The sequence below is a fragment of the Lemur catta genome, chromosome X (assembly GCF_020740605.2).
Source record: "Lemur catta isolate mLemCat1 chromosome X, mLemCat1.pri, whole genome shotgun sequence".
NCBI classification, from domain to species: Eukaryota; Metazoa; Chordata; class Mammalia; order Primates; family Lemuridae; genus Lemur; species Lemur catta.
The window spans coordinates 15,792,122-15,812,267 of NC_059155.1; the positions used below are offsets into that span (position 1 = coordinate 15,792,122).

General features: G+C 44.2%; 1 protein-coding gene across 4 annotated transcripts in view; it reads right to left on the minus strand.

The window, feature by feature from the left end:
• AMOT (angiomotin) overlaps nucleotides 1-20,146 on the minus strand; it is a 62,784-nt gene that overhangs the window by 35,069 nt on the left and 7,569 nt on the right. The window contains exons 2-5 of one of the 4 annotated variants that reach the window (XM_045537784.1): nucleotides 19,011-19,087; nucleotides 11,475-11,623; nucleotides 8,561-9,450; nucleotides 1,776-2,304 (exon numbers count right to left, since the gene is read on the minus strand). In XM_045537784.1, the coding sequence (XP_045393740.1) occupies nucleotides 1,776-2,304; nucleotides 8,561-9,432 (1,401 nt within the window). In that variant the 5' untranslated portion in view covers nucleotides 9,433-9,450; nucleotides 11,475-11,623; nucleotides 19,011-19,087. Of the gene's footprint in view, nucleotides 1-1,775; nucleotides 2,305-5,723; nucleotides 5,843-8,560; nucleotides 9,495-11,474; nucleotides 11,624-19,010; nucleotides 19,088-20,146 lie in introns of those variants that run through there. The other 3 variants (XM_045537783.1, XM_045537785.1, XM_045537786.1) reach the window with 3 other exon arrangements.

A 20,146-nucleotide genomic window follows, 5' to 3' on the forward strand; every position in this document is an offset into this window, starting at 1 on the left:
TCTATTGGTTTGGTCTGGGTGATGCTGGGATCAGGAGACAGGGAAGGTGGTGGTGGGTTTGCAGACTTATTCTGTCTACTTATTCCCCTTACAAGCCTTGAACCTTTTAATTTCTTCCAGCACCACCCGGGATCTGCCTTATTCTCTCCATTTTCCTTTTCTTCTCCTACTCCACCTTCCTCTCTACTCCACCTCAGCACTGGGTCGGCCTCCACTTCAGCCAGCACTCAAGCTGTTCCAGTTACACTTATCTGAGGCATCTTTCCCTGCCTTGGGGAACAAAACGGCAAAAGTCCTATTCTGTTCCTCTTCCTTGTCACCCACCTGACCCCACTCCTCCTCAAAATCACAAGGGATCCTTTGACAAAGAGAGCCTATGGAAGATCTTGGCTTATCCTTCAGTGACTGCATCAAAGACAGGGCCAGACCACCCAGAAGACAGAATTTGGGGAGGGGAGGCAACTCTTAACCTTATCAGACAAACCAGATTTCTAGTGTGGGGCAATAATTAATTTATTGTACCATTATGATGGGGAGAGGGATATAGTTCAAATGAGGGCGAGAAAATATAAAATCTGGGTGAAGCCCAGGGGAAACAGTTCTCATTCCATCCCAATAAATCACCATCCAGATTTGGGAAAATTAGGGGTGGGGGGAGCCTTTTTGCTACATAAAAATACTTAGCTGATAATAAGCCCTCCTTTCCTTTAGGATCCAGATCTGGTGTTTGATAAATTCTCAGCTTCATTCAGGCCCATGAAATTTCCACTCCTGTGTCTCCTAAGGACAGAGTTACTGAGCAATACAGGGCAACCTCCCCTCCCTCCCCCACCTTCACGTCACCTCCCTGAACAGTTCACATTGTAGGGAGATCAAACCACATGAGCTTTACAATGACAAAAGCTGCATAGAGTCTGCTAAAGGCATAACCCTATTCACCAACAGCCACTGGAAGCCAAGAGCTAAGGTTCCTAGTTTGGGGCACTCAAGAGCTAAAGTCCCAGCTGCAGGAGACAGTAGAGGGGCCCAAGGGAAGAATGTGAACTGGGGACATACACTCCTTTTTCTATTTCCTCAGCCTAGGGCTGTCACCTGTCACCCAGCTGTGGTGCTATACCCCTCCTGCCCCCGCCCCTCCCGCCACACACACCAGAGAAAGAGAGCAGATGTTGAATTTGAGCTGCAGGGAAGGACCAAAGCAAAAAGTGTGTGGCGGGGGGGTGGGGGGGTGGCGAGGAGGGCTTGTTGAAAAGAGTTACTATGAGAACTCCCACTAGGAAAAATACTCTAAGCCTTTTCCAGAACAAGGCAGGACTGGATCTAACTTCCGCTGGTGAGATTTGTCTAGGAACTATGTTCTTTTAATTCAAGACTTAAATTCATATTTGGGAAAAATTGATCAAGACGACAAGGTTCAAAATGCTGGCAGATCCTTCATCTACACAGGTATCATCAGCATGCTTGACCTTATGAGGAAGTATCCCTGCCTTCTGGAATTCTAAAACAATCAATTAAGTTTTCTCTGGGCTGTGGTGTCTGGGAAAACTATGCATTTTTTTTCTCCTTGCAAGCATGTAAAATGTTACTTCTTTTAGACAGACAGGCAGAAGACTTTCCACAGTTTGATCCATATTCAACCTTCAGATGTAAGAATCTTGAAGACTTGCACATAAGTAATGCAGGCACTCACAAGTGGAGACTTTTATATGGATATTAAACAAATCCCACAAATAAGACTTAAAGGAGACCCTAGTATGCTAAAATGGAAGCCTCACCTTCTGAAGTCTTGCCACCTTCTCATAGCATCCTTCCAACTCCTGGCGCAAGTTCCGGTTCTCATCCGAGAGGATCTCAACCATCTGCTGGGCTCGGGAAACAATGGCAAAAGGGTCTGCTGGCATGGGCTGATAAGAAGCAGATTGCTGAGCTCGAGGCATAGCTGAATAGGCTTCTGGCTGCTGCTGCTGCTGCTGCTGCTGCTGCTGCTGCTGTTGGTGGTGGTGGTGATGCTGCTGCTGCTGCTGCTGTTGCTGCTGTTGCTGCTGCTGCTGGCTTAGGCCAGGTTGGGAGAGGCGGTAGTGATCCCCCTGATGAGCCTGATTAGGAAGGAAGTGCTGCTGTGGCCTAGGCAGGTGAGCTGAATGGTCCCCTTGGTTTGGAACCAAGGGGTGTTGGGCAGGAGACAATCTAGTGGATGGTGGAGACTGCAGCAAGGGCAAGGAACCCCCGGACGTCAGGGAAGAAGTAGGGCTGTGAGGCTGAGAGTTCCTGGCTGACAATGGCAGTGAGATGTCCTGTGTTGGCCTGTAAAACATGAAGGGTAGGCCTGCAGGTTAAGTTCCCTCCTAAGTCACTTGTGGGGGGGACAAGGGCACAAGAAAGTGAGATGAGGAGGCTTCCGGTGCCCCCAGGACACCTGCAAAATGAGGAGCAGACAGGGTTAGACTATGGGATCTCTGCAAAGACCTCTATAACTCTTTCTAGGCCTGACCTTCTATGACTCCACCTGACAAACAGAGGTGTCATCCCATGGGGGAGAGAACCAGATGACCACCATGGTTGTTTTGTGAAAATCTAAGTGATACACGCCTGCACCCTCGTTGCTCAGGTCTGAGCATTTCAAACAATTTTTCCACAAGGTGATCTTCATCTCATTATTTTAAACAAAAGCTTTTCTGACATTACATATGTTGTCCAGCTCACGTAAAGATTCCAATTTAGAAAATATGTTCCACTGGCCCAGAAGGAAACAACAAACAGCCATCAAAACCACCCCTCATCTTGCTATCCCCAACTCCCTTTGATAATTCATGTATTCACCAAAAAAAATTGCTCAAGAACAGGCAGATACTTATTATGTTAGAGATATCAAATAATTATTGTTGATTTCAGTTATTAATGATTTAATGATGCCCATTAGCAGTAACCATAGCAAGACTTGGAGGGAGCTACATGCAACACTATCATACTACCTTTTATGTACTGAATCACAAAATGTAAAGACTGAAAAGGCCTTAAAGAAATTATTCAGTACAACTCTATGCTTGAATAGAGGGGAAACCTGAGGCCCAGAGAGGGGAAGTGATCTGCCAAATACTAGACTGAGTTAGTGGTAGTGCCAGGGTAGAATCTTTCTTTCCCTATTCCCATTTTCTGGCTTTTTCTACTGCCATAATACATTGATTTCTGTACATTAATGTTCAGATTCTCAGCCTATTGCATATAGAAAGTTCCAGAAAGAGGACTTTAGCACATTGTTTAATGTGGCTCTCCCATTTTTGTGCCTAATTACCAGGTACAAAATACTAATACCTAGGTACAAATAATTCATACTTAATGACTATTAGCCATTAAGGGAAACAATCAGAGTCTGTGGATGGACCACTTCAACCATCACCACTACCAGGAAGAATATCTTTCAGTGTACACTGAATACAAACAGCTTGTGCACCCCCAGCCCATGCCCAGCTAACTGCTAGGCTCCCATGTCCTGTAGATGCTTGAGCTACAGTTGATATAGCTAAGAGCATGGGATTTGGATCCCGACAGAGAGTTTAGAGACATTTTCTACTGCTTATTAGCTGTGCAACCTTGCTCAAGTTACTCAATCTGTATGAGCCTGTTTCATTCCTGAAGTTGCAAATGAGTCACAGAAATACTGGGGTCTTCTCATTTTTTAGCTTTAGCTCAATAAGAATCTCACCTCCCAGTGAGATAGTCTGACCTTGTTAGCTTGTTACTTATAGGATATCCATTTAATCTTTGTGGCAAATTGCATAAAATTTATGGTGGAACTGGGACAAATCACCAAGAGCAATTAACTTTTAACTGGCATTCCAGATGCTAAAGCAAATCCCTCCCACATACACTCCAGTTACCATTATTGTTCATTTATGGATCCCTATAAGAGATTTTCACCATAAGGACATTTTACAGCTACAGACTCATTCCAAACACTTGTTCGTAGATACCCAATAACCTAGATGTTCACAAGAGACCTCAAACCTGCTCAAACCCTGGATTCTGTCCCTCAGCCCCCTCTTTGCCTCTGGTATACCCACATTCTCCCAATTTCATACATTTGTCAGTATAAATAGTTGCTGAATATTGAAGAGGGCATGCAAACTACTTGGGCACACCAGAGGAATTTACATGGCACTCATCATTACAACTGGAAAGTTGCTACTGTACATAGTCTTTCTTTCCCAGAGTTCAAAGCACTCATCTAATCAAAAGCCTGGGAGCTGTTTATAAATGTGTTTAGTGAAGAGTTCCTATTTTCCATTCTATGGATCTTCAGTTTTCTCATAGGCGAAAGACTATGTGCTCTTTTTCCTTGTTTGAGCAAATACTATTACAGTTTCTACATATCCCTAGAGTTAAAATATAATGTCCTGGGATTCGTTGCAGCTTGTGCATCTCTTGCGTAGAAAAAAAAAAGGGGGCTTAAATTTCACGTTCTCCAATCCAGCTCTCAAAAGTTAAGGGAAAAATCACTATATTAACCTTCATTCTCATTCCTAGGATTTGGAAGCCCAAGGATTGGGAGGTGTTCTCTTTAAAGACTGAATGCCCAGTTCTGAACTGAGCTTCCTCCCCACAGCTCCCCTGGGCCCCATCGAGCAACCCAGACCTTTCTCTCAAACAGACTCAGCCATTGGCCTCCCTTCTTCCTGGAGGCTGAAAGGCTTCTCAGTGCCCTGGACAGCATACAGCTTCCCAGGGGCCTCAGGAAGGAGGAGAACACAAGGTCTCCAGAAGGAGGTCTCCATGCTCAGATAAGCCCACGACAAAGATAAGTAGAGACAAGGCAGCTGCTCCTAGGTTCCCCAGGCTGGAAAAGGAAGCAGATCTCAGTGCACCATGATGTTGGGAAAACCAATGCAGTCCGTCACTGGCAGGTTTGCAAACAAGTAAAGGCTTGGGCAGTCACAAAAGGAGAGAAAGCCCTTCAGCAAAGGAACTCCATCTGGGCTCCAGCATCCGCCCACCACAAGAAAGCAGGATAGTATTAACAGTGGGGTGAAGCTCCCCCTGAGAAGAAGGGATTAAAGAACAACAGGGGTGGAGGAGAGTTACCAGGGATGTCAGAGGAAGTAAAAATACACCCAACATTAAATAATAATAACAGCAAGAGTAACGATATTATATATATAACAAAGGTGGCAGCTGGGTGAGCAGCCCACTCTCCAGGTCCTTCTACCACACAGCAGCTTGAATCACTCCCCACTGACACATTAACCAGGAACAACAAGCCACCCCGCAGACAACAGAATCACATGATCCAATGGAAGCCCTGACCTGCCTTCCTTCCTCCTCCCTCCCTCCATCCTGCTCCTACCTGGGCCACTGGGGCTCTGCAGAAAAGGGGACATGGCACACATGCAGGACACAGGCCAGTGACGAAAATCAGGGTCCTCCCCAAAGCCAGGGGGATGGGGTGGGGTGCTCCCTCCCAGAGACAGCATGTGAGGGCAAAAGGGAAAGTAAAAGCCACTCCACCCAGCTGACACAGCATCTTCTACCCTGCCACCTCCAAGGCTGGGAGCCCCTGCCCTCCCCAGCCATACACACGTGCATACATGTGCATACACACACACACACACACACACACACACACACACGCAGTCAGCACTCCTGGCCCACATGTGTGCCAGCCTGCACAGGCACACTCTCACCAGAGCAGATGCCACTAACAGCCTGGAACCCCGAATTATGCTCACCACAGAAACTGTGTCTTTCCCAGGCTCTGCAACGGTGAATCTGTGAATCCTGGAGCAGGCTGCAAATTCCTGATGGTTTCTCTTGCACAACCAGCTCTGCTCTGAACTACAGAGTTAGGTCACCCTTAGATTCCACTAAACAAGGATTTCAAGAAACCTCAGATCTGGGCATGATTTCAACAACTGAAAGGAGGTGGCTGCTTTATAAACAGAAATGATTTAATTTTTAAAAGCAGTTGATAAATGTACAAACCCCGGATGCAGAAAAGGCTCAGCACTTAGACAAAGATTCAGAAATTGTAAAATTCTTCAGATGGCTTGGCCTTATTTCCCATTTAGAGTTCTGGGCCTTCAAGATATTTATTTTTTAAGTGGGGAGGAGGGCATAGGGAAGATGAAGTAATAAAAGGATTATTTATAACATTTTGTTCATTTTTACAGCAAATTGCCAGCGTTTCACTGCACCTCTAAAAGCAAACAAAGGTCTGTTTTTTTTTTTTCAACAGTAATTTGTTCAAAGAGCTTGCTTCTCATCCTGATCTGTAATTTGTAGATTAAGAACTAAGAATTCAGTGTTCTAATTGGTTGGTGCTAGCAGCAGTTACTTGCAAAGGTACTCACAAACTATATAGCTAGTTGGTTAAAGGAAATAAAGGAGAAAAAATGTGTCACCACCTAAAAGCAGTACACTTCTGAAAAGCAGTTCAACTACCTCCTCTTGCCAGTCATTTGTCAGTATGTGCCACTCCCTCATGCAGGGCCCTGCAAAAATTTTACAGCCAGAATTTGATTGATGCAGACCCAAACTTCAAATGGAATATTCTCCCACTAGGGCCATTTTAGGTGTGATTATTCATCAAGCATTATCAAGCACTCTGCTCCTCTCTCGTAGAAAAAAAAAAAACTGTTAGCAAACCTGTGTGCTAAAATACAGCTAAATTTCTCTGGTGGTTTAATCAGTATGGGGAAAAAAAAACCCTCTTTTGGCTCCTTATTATTTATTTAGGCAGATCAAAGGGCTTTTCCATCTAGCTTCAAACACTGTGGGAGTCATTTCAGATCACAAACAATAATGGTGAATGAGTTCTGAAAATAGCTTTCCCGGGAAGGCGGGCCATGTGCTGAGCGGGGCTTTGGCTTCTGCTCCACACCCCAGCCAGCACACTCCCCTCCTACAAGGCAACAGACGTCAGTCAGCCCATCCCTAGACTCTTCCATACTGATGGTAAAGGCAAAACAAAACCCCCCAGCTTCATTGACATTTTGCTGGCTTGAATGGGTTTCCACTAGGTGAAGCAGTCTCGAACAGACCTACCCCTCCCTGGGTCTTCATTTCACTGGGCAGATGGGAATCAGGTTCTTGCTCTTCTTTAAACCTGAATGGCCCTGTCGGTCACCCCATTTCCTATTCCAAGACACGTATCAGAATGTAGGCTCCTGCCCTTTGAAAGCTGCACAGAGGAGGTTGAAAAGGGCTAACCCCTTCAACCTGAGTTAAGAGGAGGAAAAAAATTGTAAACTGGCAAAGTTAGGGGTGGAGTCCAAAGTGAATTCCCTCTGGCTACAAAACAGGGCCTGGAGGGGGAAAAAAAATGAAATGCCAGGAAATGCCAGGTGCCTTCTTTTACCTTCACCCTACTCCACCCCCTGACTACTTTCTCTCCTGAGTCACCCAATGAACTTAAAGCCAAGGGGTTCTTTCCCAAGAGAGCAAGGAGGGGACAGGAGACACAGAATTAGACATCAAAGAGATCACAGACCTAGTCTGTGGGCCGCATTTGGAAGAAGGCCAGCCTAGGTCTAAGAACTTCAAACCCTATGGCCACCCACCATTACCCATGGTCACAGGGCAGGAATACCACACATAACTGCCACCATTGTTGCCCATGGTTTAAACCTTCTCCCCTGCCTCACATGCTGAAATACTACTGATCAGAGACCTGGCCCAAATACTAACAACAGGAACAGTGAACAGAATCATGGAATCATAAGGTCTGGTGAATATAGCAATGAATGGGACAACGGGCCTCTGAATAATTAAGAGGTATATTTAGGAAGAACTGAACGTGTGAAACAGAAGTCATGGGAATATTTTACCTTCTGCATTTTAGCATCTGACCAAAACTTCTACATGACATGATAGGAATTTAACTTAAATGTTTAAAAATGTGACAGGCAAGCAAGCAAGCAACAAACTGTCCACTGAAGTAAGACAAAACAGGCCAGACTTCATGAACCGCAAGGCAGTACAAGGCAGTAACATTCTGAATCTGCACACATACCTAGTTCCCCCCACCATTACATGTGGGTGTTTGTTTAGTGTCCAAAAGAATCATGGTAATTCTATGGAGAAATGCCAACTAACAGGAAATGCACAGATTTGTTTGCAAAAATAAGTGATGAGAGCTCTATGGAAAAAGAATACGTGGAAGTGATAGGCTATTCCAAACTAATGAAAGTCCAAAATAATTGCTTCTACTTCTCAAAGAAAGGCTTAACAACTCACAAGAAGATAAACACTAACCCTTCCTTCAACATCCTAGGAGACAGTACAGTGAATAGCTGCTAAATCAAGACTTGTGCTCCTGTTCATCCACTAGGCAGTTGAGGCCATGTTCAACCTATGAAGTCAAGGGAATGTTAATACAATGCTAATTATGGCTGAAGAGGCTAGAAATTCAGTTTGGCAGGCAATTTACTGAGCCAAGAACCAGTCATGCATTGCAGAGTTTGTTATACCAAACACCTGCCCATTCCTTCCCTTAGATTCCCAACACACAGCAGAAGAAGCTGGTTGGGTATGAGGTCAGGAAATGACAGAAAGGGAACTCTCTTACCTGGCTGCTCCATATTCAGGGGGGTGCTGATATCTCATCAGTTGCCCCTCTGTTCTCCCTGGCTGGTTCAGGCGATGCTCGCTATAGAAGTGCCCTGGCTCTTGGGGCTTGCACACTACAGACTGGGGTGGCATGCCCTTGAAGGGATACTCTGGTGGGGGGCCTCGGTGATCCATGCCCTTCAGGCTATGCTGGTTAGGAGGTGGCCCTTGGGCCTTGTAGAATTCACCAGAACTTGTGGGATTCTTGTAGAGGTCATTGGGTTGTGGTGGGGAGAGGGGAGCGCTGGTAACAGGTGGATGGGCCTTAACTCCACTGGTGGCCAGTGACATCTGCATTAGACGTTCACTCAAGGAACGGACATGCCCTTGCTTAAGGTCTCTGAGTCCTTCATCCTGGTGCATCTTCCCAGGATTGAGTCGCTGAACTGACGGACGTCCCTCGGTCCTCATCTTCTGGTTGGTGACTCCGGTGACATAGAAGGCAGCTCCAACACTGGCATGCTGTTGACCCCGAAAGTACTGGGACTGGACCTTGGCTTCTTCATAGGTCGGGAGTTCTTCATTATTCTGCATTCGAGGGGACAGCTGCTTCTCCATGATGATGTTTTCTGACTGAATTTCCTGCCCCTGGGGTTCTTGTCGAGCAGCATGAACCACAAGCTGTTGGTGGTGGTCTTGAGGACTCAACACATCATTCTGAGGGCCTGGGTTCCCACTGCCACTGGGGAAGGGAGGGCCATTTCCTGTGGCTTGCTGGTGTATGGCAAGCAGGTTGCGATTCTCACTAGGATTGCCATAGCGAAGCTGCTCTTGTAGCAGACGCTGCAATACTGTGGTTCCTCCGCTTGGCTGTTCTTCAGAATTTCTCATCTCTATTGCCGGTGGTGCCTTGTGAAGAGAGAGAGAAATTGGGCACCTGGGCTGCCCTTGACCTGGGAAGGGGAAACAGGAAGCTTAACACCCAGTTGATGGATAAATCAGTCCTCTAAAGGGGAAGAAAATGGGTTGGGGGTGAGGATTCCATTGCAGAAACAAAGTAGAGAATTGAATCTAAAATTAACAGATTAATTGTTGGGTATTCTTGGCTCTAGCATTGGTATGATGAGGAGTTGGAGGCATCAAAGCTCTATGTTTCCTCTTTCACTTTTAGCATGAGTTAAATATTCAATCCAGACTTAACTTCTAAGAGGACTGGGGAAACCTGGAACAGTCAAGTAGGGTGATCACAGTGGGCAATTCTCCAAGATCCTTATTCACAGGGTTCATCTCTCTGTATATTCTGTTTAAATTAAACATCCAACTCTTATGGCTGTGAAGGTAGGGGTAGAACAGTGGGGAAAGTTACCCCATGGACAGGATTTGTAAAGTGGTTTAGGATGTGAAGGGAGCATAAATTGCTAAATAAAAACTAAAATAAATAAAAGGTGAAGAGAGCTTGGCTTGCACCCAATAGAAATGATCCCTGCCTTGATGCAAACTTTTTTCTCTGACCTCTTAATACTCTGAAACATACCTTTTTAAAAAAAATCCTTTTATGTAATGTCCATTTTAGATGCTCCTTGGCTTAATAAGAGAAGGACTTGGGATAATTATTACTGACAAAGTTTCTCTTTCAGCCATCTGGAAATAGTCGTTGAGATTTGTTGTTGTTGGGTGGGAGGAGCTTAAAGGGGAAGCCTCTTTCATTTGAAATGTGCCTCTGACAACATTTAGCAATTGAAAACTATAAAGGTCATCCTGGAAATGGTATATGGTTACCATATACCCTCTCCACCACCAATTCTTCTAAAAAAGTAATACTGGTTGAGTGAAACATATAATAGTAGTAAGACAACTTAATATTCAAATTCTAATCATACTATTGATTTACAGAGTAACCCAAACAATTGATTCCTCCTTTCTTGACTTCTATTTTCCCAACTGAAAAATGAGTGGTAAATGACCTCTCCCTCTCTTTCTCTCTCCTCCTCCTTCCCTCCCTCCTCCTCCTTTCCTCTCTCTCTCTCTCTCTCTTTTTCTCTCTCTCCTCCCCCCCACACTGTATAGTGGACACAAACTCATTAGAGACTCAAAAATTCTTTGGACAGCATCTATCTGCCATGATAAACATTGAAATTAATATTAATAGTACTGTTCAATGAATGAAATGTTCGTTCTAAGGATCCTAAGTAATTGGTGGAGAATGGACGTGATGTCACACAAAAAGTCACAAAAAAGGTCAACTTAACCAGCCTCAGGTTTCTCGATGAGAACTCTGGAATCCTGGCTCCCAGGCCCTTATTTTTCCATGATATTAAGTGGCCTCCAATCTCTCTGGAAACATGAACCCTTTCCTTTAGTCATGCAAGGAGTAATCCAGAATATGCATACAGTAGATGGAGAAAGGTCAACTTCTCTTCTTTCTTATTTCTTGATGGTTACTGCTACCTGGTTTCCAATTGTTCTAATGAGCAGTTTGACTCCACAGTTGACCCTCCAAAGGCCCCTTTAAAATACCATTCATCATATTATTTGGGAAGTGCACACCAATGGCTGAGCAACCCAGTCCCCTTTCCCTCCCTCCCAGTGCCCCTCCTAGGACTCCTGTATTTGAACTGTCAAATTGGGATTTTCTGATAAGGCTGACAAGCATAACAGACAAATCTTTTTTGGTGCCTAAAACTAAAGAGGTGACTACCAAACCACTTTTCCTCTCTCAAAAAATAGAAACGGGAACATGTATGGTATTAAAGCAAAATCACTTCCAAATCCCCTCTGCAAGGCAGGGAAACGCAGACACTGAGCTGCCTTAGACCCTTGAAGAGTATACCACCCCCGCCCAAGCCACACCCACCCCACCCAGCACACGCACAGGCACACACAGGGATAGGCACACACACATACACATACACACACACACCCGTGGTCCATACCTATTTCTGCTTTCTTTTAGGCTTAAAGCCTTGATCAGGATAGGGAATTCTTGCTTATGAGCAGCTCCAGAAACCGCAACGGCAGATTCCCTCTCCCCTAACACTCAGGTTCAGGGTAAGCGCCGCCAAGAGTTCAACCACTGGTCACTCTGAAATGTTCAGGAGGGGGAGGGAGGGAGAAATAAAAACGTCGTTTCTATTTTGCCACCAATGGCCAGCAGTTAACCAAACCAATCCTTCCAAGGGAATGATTTGTCCTCCCATGGTGCTTGGCTTTTAAATGAGTGGCAGCGTCCACCTCCACCAGGGCAGAAAAGAAACTTCACTGTCCAGCAAGGCCATGCCAGTCTCCAGGTGATGAAAATGTTCAGGTCTGAGACTGGAAAGGCTCTGTTCTGGCCTCATAGCCCTAGAAAGCTACTGCTTCCATCCCCAGTTGGAATAGCGGATGATGACAAAAGCCATAACCACTGTCACTTTTAGGGTGCAACCTTTAAATTGCTATCAGTAGCAGGGCAGGTTAGTGAAACTCACTGCCCCACATCCCGGAAGGGAAGGCAGCCATCATGAGTCAGGGTTTTGGTGAAAAAAAGAACACTTGGTGAGGCTTCCAATTTGACTTCCTCAACCTCAGATGGGCAGAAGGAAAAACAAAACAACTTTTCAACCATGTCATTAAGTATTTATTGCATATCAACTACTCAAGACATTTGCCAGCCTCATGCTAGACACAGTGAGGGCTACAATGATACTCATAATGTAGTTCTGCCCTCACAGAGCTTACGCTCTGATTATCTGATCAGTAGCCCATCCATTCTTGCCAGAGTAGGAAAGTTGACTGCTCTTCTCAACATAGAGCAGCATCCCTTCTCCAGAAGGTGCCTCCACTTGCTTTCCCAGCACTTCCACGGCTCCAGTGTCTCAGCAAAAGGAAACTACTAGACTCATTATAGAGACTAGATGCAAATGCCTAATACATACAGGTTTGAGATCGTCCTAATTTCTATTTTCTGCTCTGACCCTCTGAAAATCCCTGCCAGCCCAACCAAAATGGTTCTAAAACTCAAAAGTTTGTGTTTAGGTGAGATGCACGTGAACCACATTCCTATCCTCTGTCCCAGCCTATCCACGACTCACTCTTACCACTTAAAGAAAAGGCTTTAATCCACACCAGAGACTCCATTTGAGGAGCAAGGCAATGTGAAGGAAACACACAAGCATCTCTGTATGTTGGGAGCACGTCCAAGACATTCAGGTTTTTTTTTTAAATCCACAAAACCGCGCAGTGATTAATTTAACATTATTTCCTTGCAATGTTGCCAAAAATAAAGTGAACAGATATAGAGTGAACAAACACAGAAATTTGTCTTTCCATCTTGTTTTGGCCCAACATATAATCACAATCAAAAGCAAAATTGTCTCCAATCTACAAGGTAATTATTTTAGGGTGTCTCCCCTAGTTTCAAAGCATAGGAACAACTTCTAGTTGGAATCAAAGCTGGACTGTTAAGAGAGCTATGGTAAATAACCACCGTGCTTCTATTGTCCAATTCTGAAAAAAAAAAATTTGTCTTTTTTAAGTGAAACACCAGAAAACAACCCAAGGCCTTTAAACTTGAGCCTCTGGAGAGAAACCACCATACAGTTCTTTTCCAGTATTGTTTAGATTCTTCATGCCCATTTTGAATGGATTTCTCCTGACGCTCAGCTTCTCATTGAGAAAACTACTTGTCCAAAGTCGTACTCTCCTCCCTTAATTTTGCCCTCTCTCCTCCATATCCTTTTTAAAAACCAAATCACTTTCTGTTAACCGGACACAATTTGTTCCCCCACCCCCACTCCACCCCCGGCCTTTTCTGTTTCTGTTTAAAAGAGGAAAATAAATCAGCCTAAGAAAAAAGTTTTACAGAGTCCTCTCCACTTTACTGACTTTTTTTCCAAAAGAACTTATGTTCACCTACATGTCAAGAGTCACATAAGGAGGAAAACACTACTCCATTTACTTATTAGAGAAAGGAAAGGAAAAAATTCCTTGTCTTATGCACAAATACTAAAATAGTATGAACTCTGCAACCTTTAATCTGCCCACATCTTTAATCACACCACTGCCGAGGGTCCGACATCATCTTCAATCAATAAAATAACCTTGTTTCTCCTGGACACACAGACTTTCCCTGAGGATATGTGATACGGAAAGAAAGGATATCCATGGTTCTGTCTTTAAAAATGCTATTTGAATCTATATATTCAACTCTTCTGTAACAACAACAGGCCAGCAAGGCCAAGCTAAATTTTTACTACATTTGCAGTCACTGGCCTCTCCCGGTACACCTGGGAGGTTGAGCCAAAACACATTAGTGAGAGCCCAGATGTTTCCCATGCCACGTCCCAGAAAATCAACATTACAAGGTGGCCAGGGCAGACCAAATTCTCGCCCTTCAAATAATTTTGCAACATGCCTAGAAGATCTTCTTTCTATCCCTTCTACCTCCTCCTCCCATTCTGCCCCCATCCCTCACTCGACCAACCAGGATGAAGAATCTAAGTCTAGTACATCTCTTTCTCTGCTAATCGTGGCCAACTTGTTTCATTCAATTTGGCTCCCAGATAGATGGAAAGGAACCTCTAACTATGTGTATGCAAAACACACACACACATAACACGTAAGCTCTCACAGAGAGAGGCCCCAGTGAATTTTCATGTCCTCTCAGATTGGTCCATATTGTGGCCAAAGTGTCCTAGTGCAGTGGCACCAGGAACTGGTTTCATGGAAGACAATTTTTCCATGGACCTGGTCGGGGGGAATGATTTTGGAATGATTGAAGCACATACATTTATTGTGCAGTCAGACCTCTCTGCTAATGATAATCTGTATTTGCAGCCTTTCCCCAGCACTAGCATCACCACCTGAGCTCCATCTCAGATCATCAGGCATTAGATTCTCATAAGGAGTGTGCAACTTCGATTCCTCACATGCACAGTTTACAGTAGGGTTCAGGCTCCTATGAGAATCTGATGCCACTGCTGATCTGACAGGAGGCGGAGCTTATGCAGTGATGTGAGTGATGGGGAGTGGCTGCAAATACAGATGAAGCTTCACTTGCTCACCTGCCACTCACCTCCTGCTGTACAGCCCAGTTCCTAACAGGCCATGGACCTGGACCGGTACTGGTCAGAGGCCCGGGAGTGTCCTAGAGGTCACCTTTCCCAATAGTCTTGCCACCTAGGATATTAATTCGCTTCCTTTGGGAAGTAAGAAACAATGGTCCTTTGGCAGGTTATCCCTAAACTTTCAACGGGTGAGGGGTAGGCAGTATAAGCACCATGGTTAAGAGTTTGGGCCTGGAGTCACACTACACCAAGTTCAAATCCTGGATCTATGGCTTACTAACTGAACTCGTACATGTCTCTTGACCTCCCAAGCAGCAATTTCATCATCTCATCTCCAAAATAGGGATAACAGTGCTTGTACTTCATGGGGTTGTTATAAAGATTAAGAGAGGTAATCCATGTAAGGTGCTAGTCAGGGAGCCTGGCACATAGTAAGGCCTCAATAAGAGTTAGCTATAACTATAATGATTATTTCAAAGTAGCCTTTTTCTAGAAGACTGGAGCAATTTTATGAAGAAAGTTTTTTTTTAAAAAAAAACTTTTATTTTCAGCTCATTCTATTTCGTGGGGGGGGTTCTTTATTTATTTATTTATTTAGAGACAAGGTCGCACTCTGTTGCCCAGGTTAGAGTGCAGTGCCATCATCGTAGCTCACAGCAACCTCAAACTCCTGGGCTCAAGTGATCCTCCCACCTCAGCTTCCCGAGTAGCTGGCACTACAGGTGCGTGCCACCACACCCAGCTCATTTTTCTATTTTTAGTAGAGATGGGGTCTTGCTCTTGCTCAGGCTGGTCTCAAACTCCTGAGCTCAAGCAGTCCTCCCGCCTCAACCTCCCAGAGTGCTAGGATTACAGGCATGAGCCACTGTGCCCGGGGTCTGTAGATCATTGAAGGCAAGAATTGAAAAGACTTGAGAGATCACCTAGTGGTCCAATCTCTCTTTCTATAGATGAAGATGCCCAGGCCTCAAATAGGTCAGAGCCAGGACCAGAATGAAGGTTTTTTAACTCCTAGGGCAAGGCCCTTCCACTACAATATATTATCTAGCATTATTAGTTTACACATAGAAGATACATAATAAATATTTCTTAAACGAAATTGACCCTTGTTGTAAGAGACTGCAAACTTGGTTTAACGTTACCACCAATTTTTCAGTTCTATTGGAATAAAAATGTTAATGGCAGGAGGAAAAAATACCAAGAGGTAAGAGGGAAGTGTTTAGGTAGAAAATATGGCAGAAGAGCCTTGCAAATTTTCTCCTGTTTAGGCCACAATGTCAGGTAAGTCTGAGAGCAACTTGAACCTCCACTGATCAATGTTTCCAGGCCCCCTTCCTGTTCTAGGTCTTTCAACATCATACCACCTTGGCATTTGCTCTTACTTAACTCTAGCACTAGCTTAAGAAGTGGATTAAGGAAAGAGTTGGCCTCATCTCTATCTCTATCTAGATTAGGTTGGAAGATTATTTTAAGAACCACAGAAAGGCCTTGGCATTTCCAAATGTTACCAAGGATCAGTGTGAGAGATCTGTTTCTTAGATGTTAACTCAAAAGCTTGGTCAGTTTTGGTCTTAGTTTGACTTTGCTTTGCAGTGAAGCAATTAACTTGAACATGTTAATAGGCAACAAAGGTGATCAACCCTAATGGGGACATGAGCAATGAAACTATAAGTAGCAGAGAGAATCCCATCACCAACTCCCTCTACTCCAGGCACATGCATCCATTCCGAGGGGGACTAGACCACGCCATCACATCCTATTCCTTATTGGCTGAGGAAAAACACAAGGGGTCCATGGAGTCAGATTGAGCACATAAAATGAGAAAAGTTTAAGAATATACCTAGAAGCTGTCTGCTTTACCAATCCTGCTTCCAATGGCAGACCACCCATTTTCATGTTTATTTACACTTTATTCTACAAGTAATATAAGCACAGCATGCCCACATTTATAATAAAGAGAAAAATCACTTATAATCCCAGCACCTCAACCCAAACATTGTTAACATTATAGAATATGTCCTTTAGTTTTCCCAGGTGTGTATATATATATATATATATATATATATATATATTCTGAGACAGAGTCTTGCTTTGTTGTTCTTGTTTGCCAGTGAAAGTGCAGCACCATCATAGCTCACAGCAACCTCAAACTCCTGGGCTTAAGCGATCCTCCTGCCTCAGCCTCCCGAGCAGCTGGCACTACAGGTGCGTGCCACCACGCCCAGCTCATTTTTCTATTTTTAGTAGAGACAGGGTCTCGCTGTTGCTCAGGCTGGTCTCGAACTCCTGACCTCGAGTGATCCACCTGCCTTGGCCTCCCAGAGTGCTAGGATTACAGGCGTGAGCCACCGCACCCGGCCTCTATGGTATATATGTTTTTTGTAAAGCAATGAAACATTAATGTACATATAATTTTGGATCCTGCATTTCACTTCATTATAAGCACTTTCTCCATGTTGTGGCAAAACTTCATAACAAACATTATAATGGCTGCATGATAGCACATCAAATGAGTGCATCAACATTCTCTCACCCATTTTCCCATTATTAAGACATGTAAATTGCTTCCAAGTTTGTGCTATCTAAGTAATGTTACAAAAACATCTTTGTGATTTAGCCTTTTTCAATATTGCAGACTGATTCCTAATGATAGAACCCCAGAAGAAAAACTGACGGGTCAAGGAACATGAATGTTTTTAGACAACCTACTAAAAAAATAAAACTAGCAAAACACCAAAGCCCGATGAAATTCATCCCTTATTTAATGAAAAGTTCTCCTGCTCCCATTTTTCCACCAGGGCAGAGCAGGACTGCTGGCAGGGAAAGAAGCCAAAAGAAGCAGTGTAGTATCCCAGTGGCTTGCGAAATGGCAGAGTGGAATGTAGGCTCCCTTGTGAATCCAGCTTGCATTCACTTGCCCCAAATTGCCAGCTGGCCAATAAGCTAATTAGTAAAAGCATCAGGTGGGTGAGAACAGGTTCATGGCCTGTAGTGGCTTATATCATCTTTCATTTTTGCCCTTGGAAAGATCTGACAGTCAGCTTGAAGACATTCAGTTCTAGTGATCCAACCTGCTACATTCTGAGAATTGAATTTGTTAGTTTTCAGATCCAGTCTTCAATATATCTTAAAGGGCATGTTGCTGTATAGAATTAAGCAAACATGATCAATGAGCCTGTCTGTGTACCTCTATCTGCAGCCTCAGTACAGGTGGCACATTTAAGGTCAGCTCTGTTTAATATCATATGATTAAGTGGCACCTGTCTTAAACGGGCAACATGTTATAGACAGAGGTTTATTTGCAGACCCGACCATAAAAGTCATCCAGTCCTAAGGCAAGGGAGGCAACAGGCCAGAGATGCACCCAGCTTAGCAAGAACAGATACAACAGGCATTTCTTTTTTTGGTTTCTTAGCTAGAACTCTCAGAAAAAGACAGTTCTGCTTTCTACCTCCTCCTGGAAGGTTTTTCTCTAGTCTTTCTCCATCTCCCCTTTGACCCCAGTCTGCTCAATATGGAAAATTAATTCTCTCTCTATTCCAACACTTATCACAGCATATTTTCCACATTTATTGAGCACTTACTGTGGCCAGACACTGTGCTAGGTAGGCCCTAGGGTGGGGAGAAAAAAAATAAAAACAGAGCCAGTCCTCAAGGAGCTCCCCATCAAACAGGAGGCACAATGCAATGAGAGAAGAGTGGTATGAGCAGACAGCTACAGCAGCACAGAGGACTCCACAAAGAACTCTGGGCTACCTGACAAAGCTTCTCAGAGGGGGGAAAAAAACCTATAAGCTGAATAAAAGACATGGAATTTGGTGGCCAGCTTGACATCAAAGATAGGTTGAGATATATCTTTGGGAATCAGTATACAGATGGCAGCTAAGGTCATAAGAGTGGGCCAGACCAGATTGAGAAGGAACGAAAGAGAACCCAGGATGAAACTAACGATGGATCCTTGAAAAGTGATCACTCAAGGATCAGATACTTTGCAAACGTGGGAGTGAAAGAAATTCCTTTATTTGCCCCCCATGACCTTTCCTCCCATATGCCTTCAATGTAGAATGTAGACCTTGGAATACACTGCTCCAGGGACAGAAGTCCCCAGCTGCAATGGAAAGAGAAAAGAAGTTAATTCTTGCCTTTTAAATTTCTGAGCACCCAGGCAGAAATCACTGTAATAGGTTGAACCAGACGTGGAAGTGGAAGTTGCAACCATAAGATCTTAGAGGGCATGGGGTGGGTGCATGGTTTTTTATTGTATCCATGCCAACACCTAAAACATTAACTGGTACATAAAATGTGCTTGCTAATTGCATACTGAGTGAATGACAACTTCCCAGAGACTTTGCTAGAGACCACAGTAGGAGAAGAAAAGAAATGAAAGACATGAAATAACAGTAATAATAATAATAATAATATTACCTTTAGTTTCTCAGCCTTCCTTCTAAGGAGACAAAAGCTCTTTCACTTCTGTTATCTTATTGTCCTTCTCAGCAGCTCTGTGCGGAAATAAAGGCAGATGTGATTAATTCCATTTTACAACTGGAGGGAGAAGCTCAAGATAGCTAATGATAAATAATTAGACCAGGATTTCACTGTTGCTCGCTGGTTAGGGCCATGATCAGAACACAGGTCTTGTGACTTCCTGCCCTGTGCTCGGTTCCAAGACACCATCCTCCACAGAATTGCCTCTCCAGTTTTTAAGAGGACGGTTCACAAGAGAAATTCATTAGGAAAGCAAACTCCTTCAGCACTCCAACAGTATCTTGAGCAAATGAGTGAGCTGCACCTAGAAGTTATCTAAGACATTTCCCCATACCAACACTGGCATGGCTAAACATAATTCCCAGTGGGGCTCTGCTAACACAATTGGGAGCTCCCTGTTTCACTGCACCCCTTTCAAAAGCAGCCCCATCTGCCTTACGTCTGGTCTTTATGTATGAGTGGGGCTCAGGTGCTCACTGCAGGTGTGGCATCCAGCAGGTGTATGGATAGGAGCCAGCATTTCATATCTTCATACCAAAGGGCCTGAGTCACTCTTCAAAGGCAGAAGGTAGCCCCTCCTCCTGCTGCTGCCTTGCAAGCCGGGAGAACCTATCTTGACTGAGGTGCCATTGCAGAACAGAATCTAGACTCTGCCTTCCCAAGAAAGACTAGGGTGAGATCAGTTAAACCACAAATCATATAACCCAGCCAACTTTCCCACTCACAGAAATGAGTGCAGGAATATGCCACAAGCACAGCATCAGGGACCATAGGTATAGAATGACTGTCCCCTACAAGTTATGATGAAAAGGATGACCACTGCAGACCCATATTTTATATTTAGCCACAGAACATTTACTCTATTGCAAATGGCCCTGAAATCTTGGGACCAAGTACGCATCCCCCTAAAAAAGATGGAGTACCGTAGAAAGAACCTGCTAGGAATCCCACATTCTTGTTCCCACCATAACCCCTCTCCTTCAGGCTACCAAGGAAGAATTGCTTAGTTTAGCCTGGTCACAAAAAGCACCAGGTTAGAAAATTCATTGCATTCCCCTAACGGAAGCCTAACT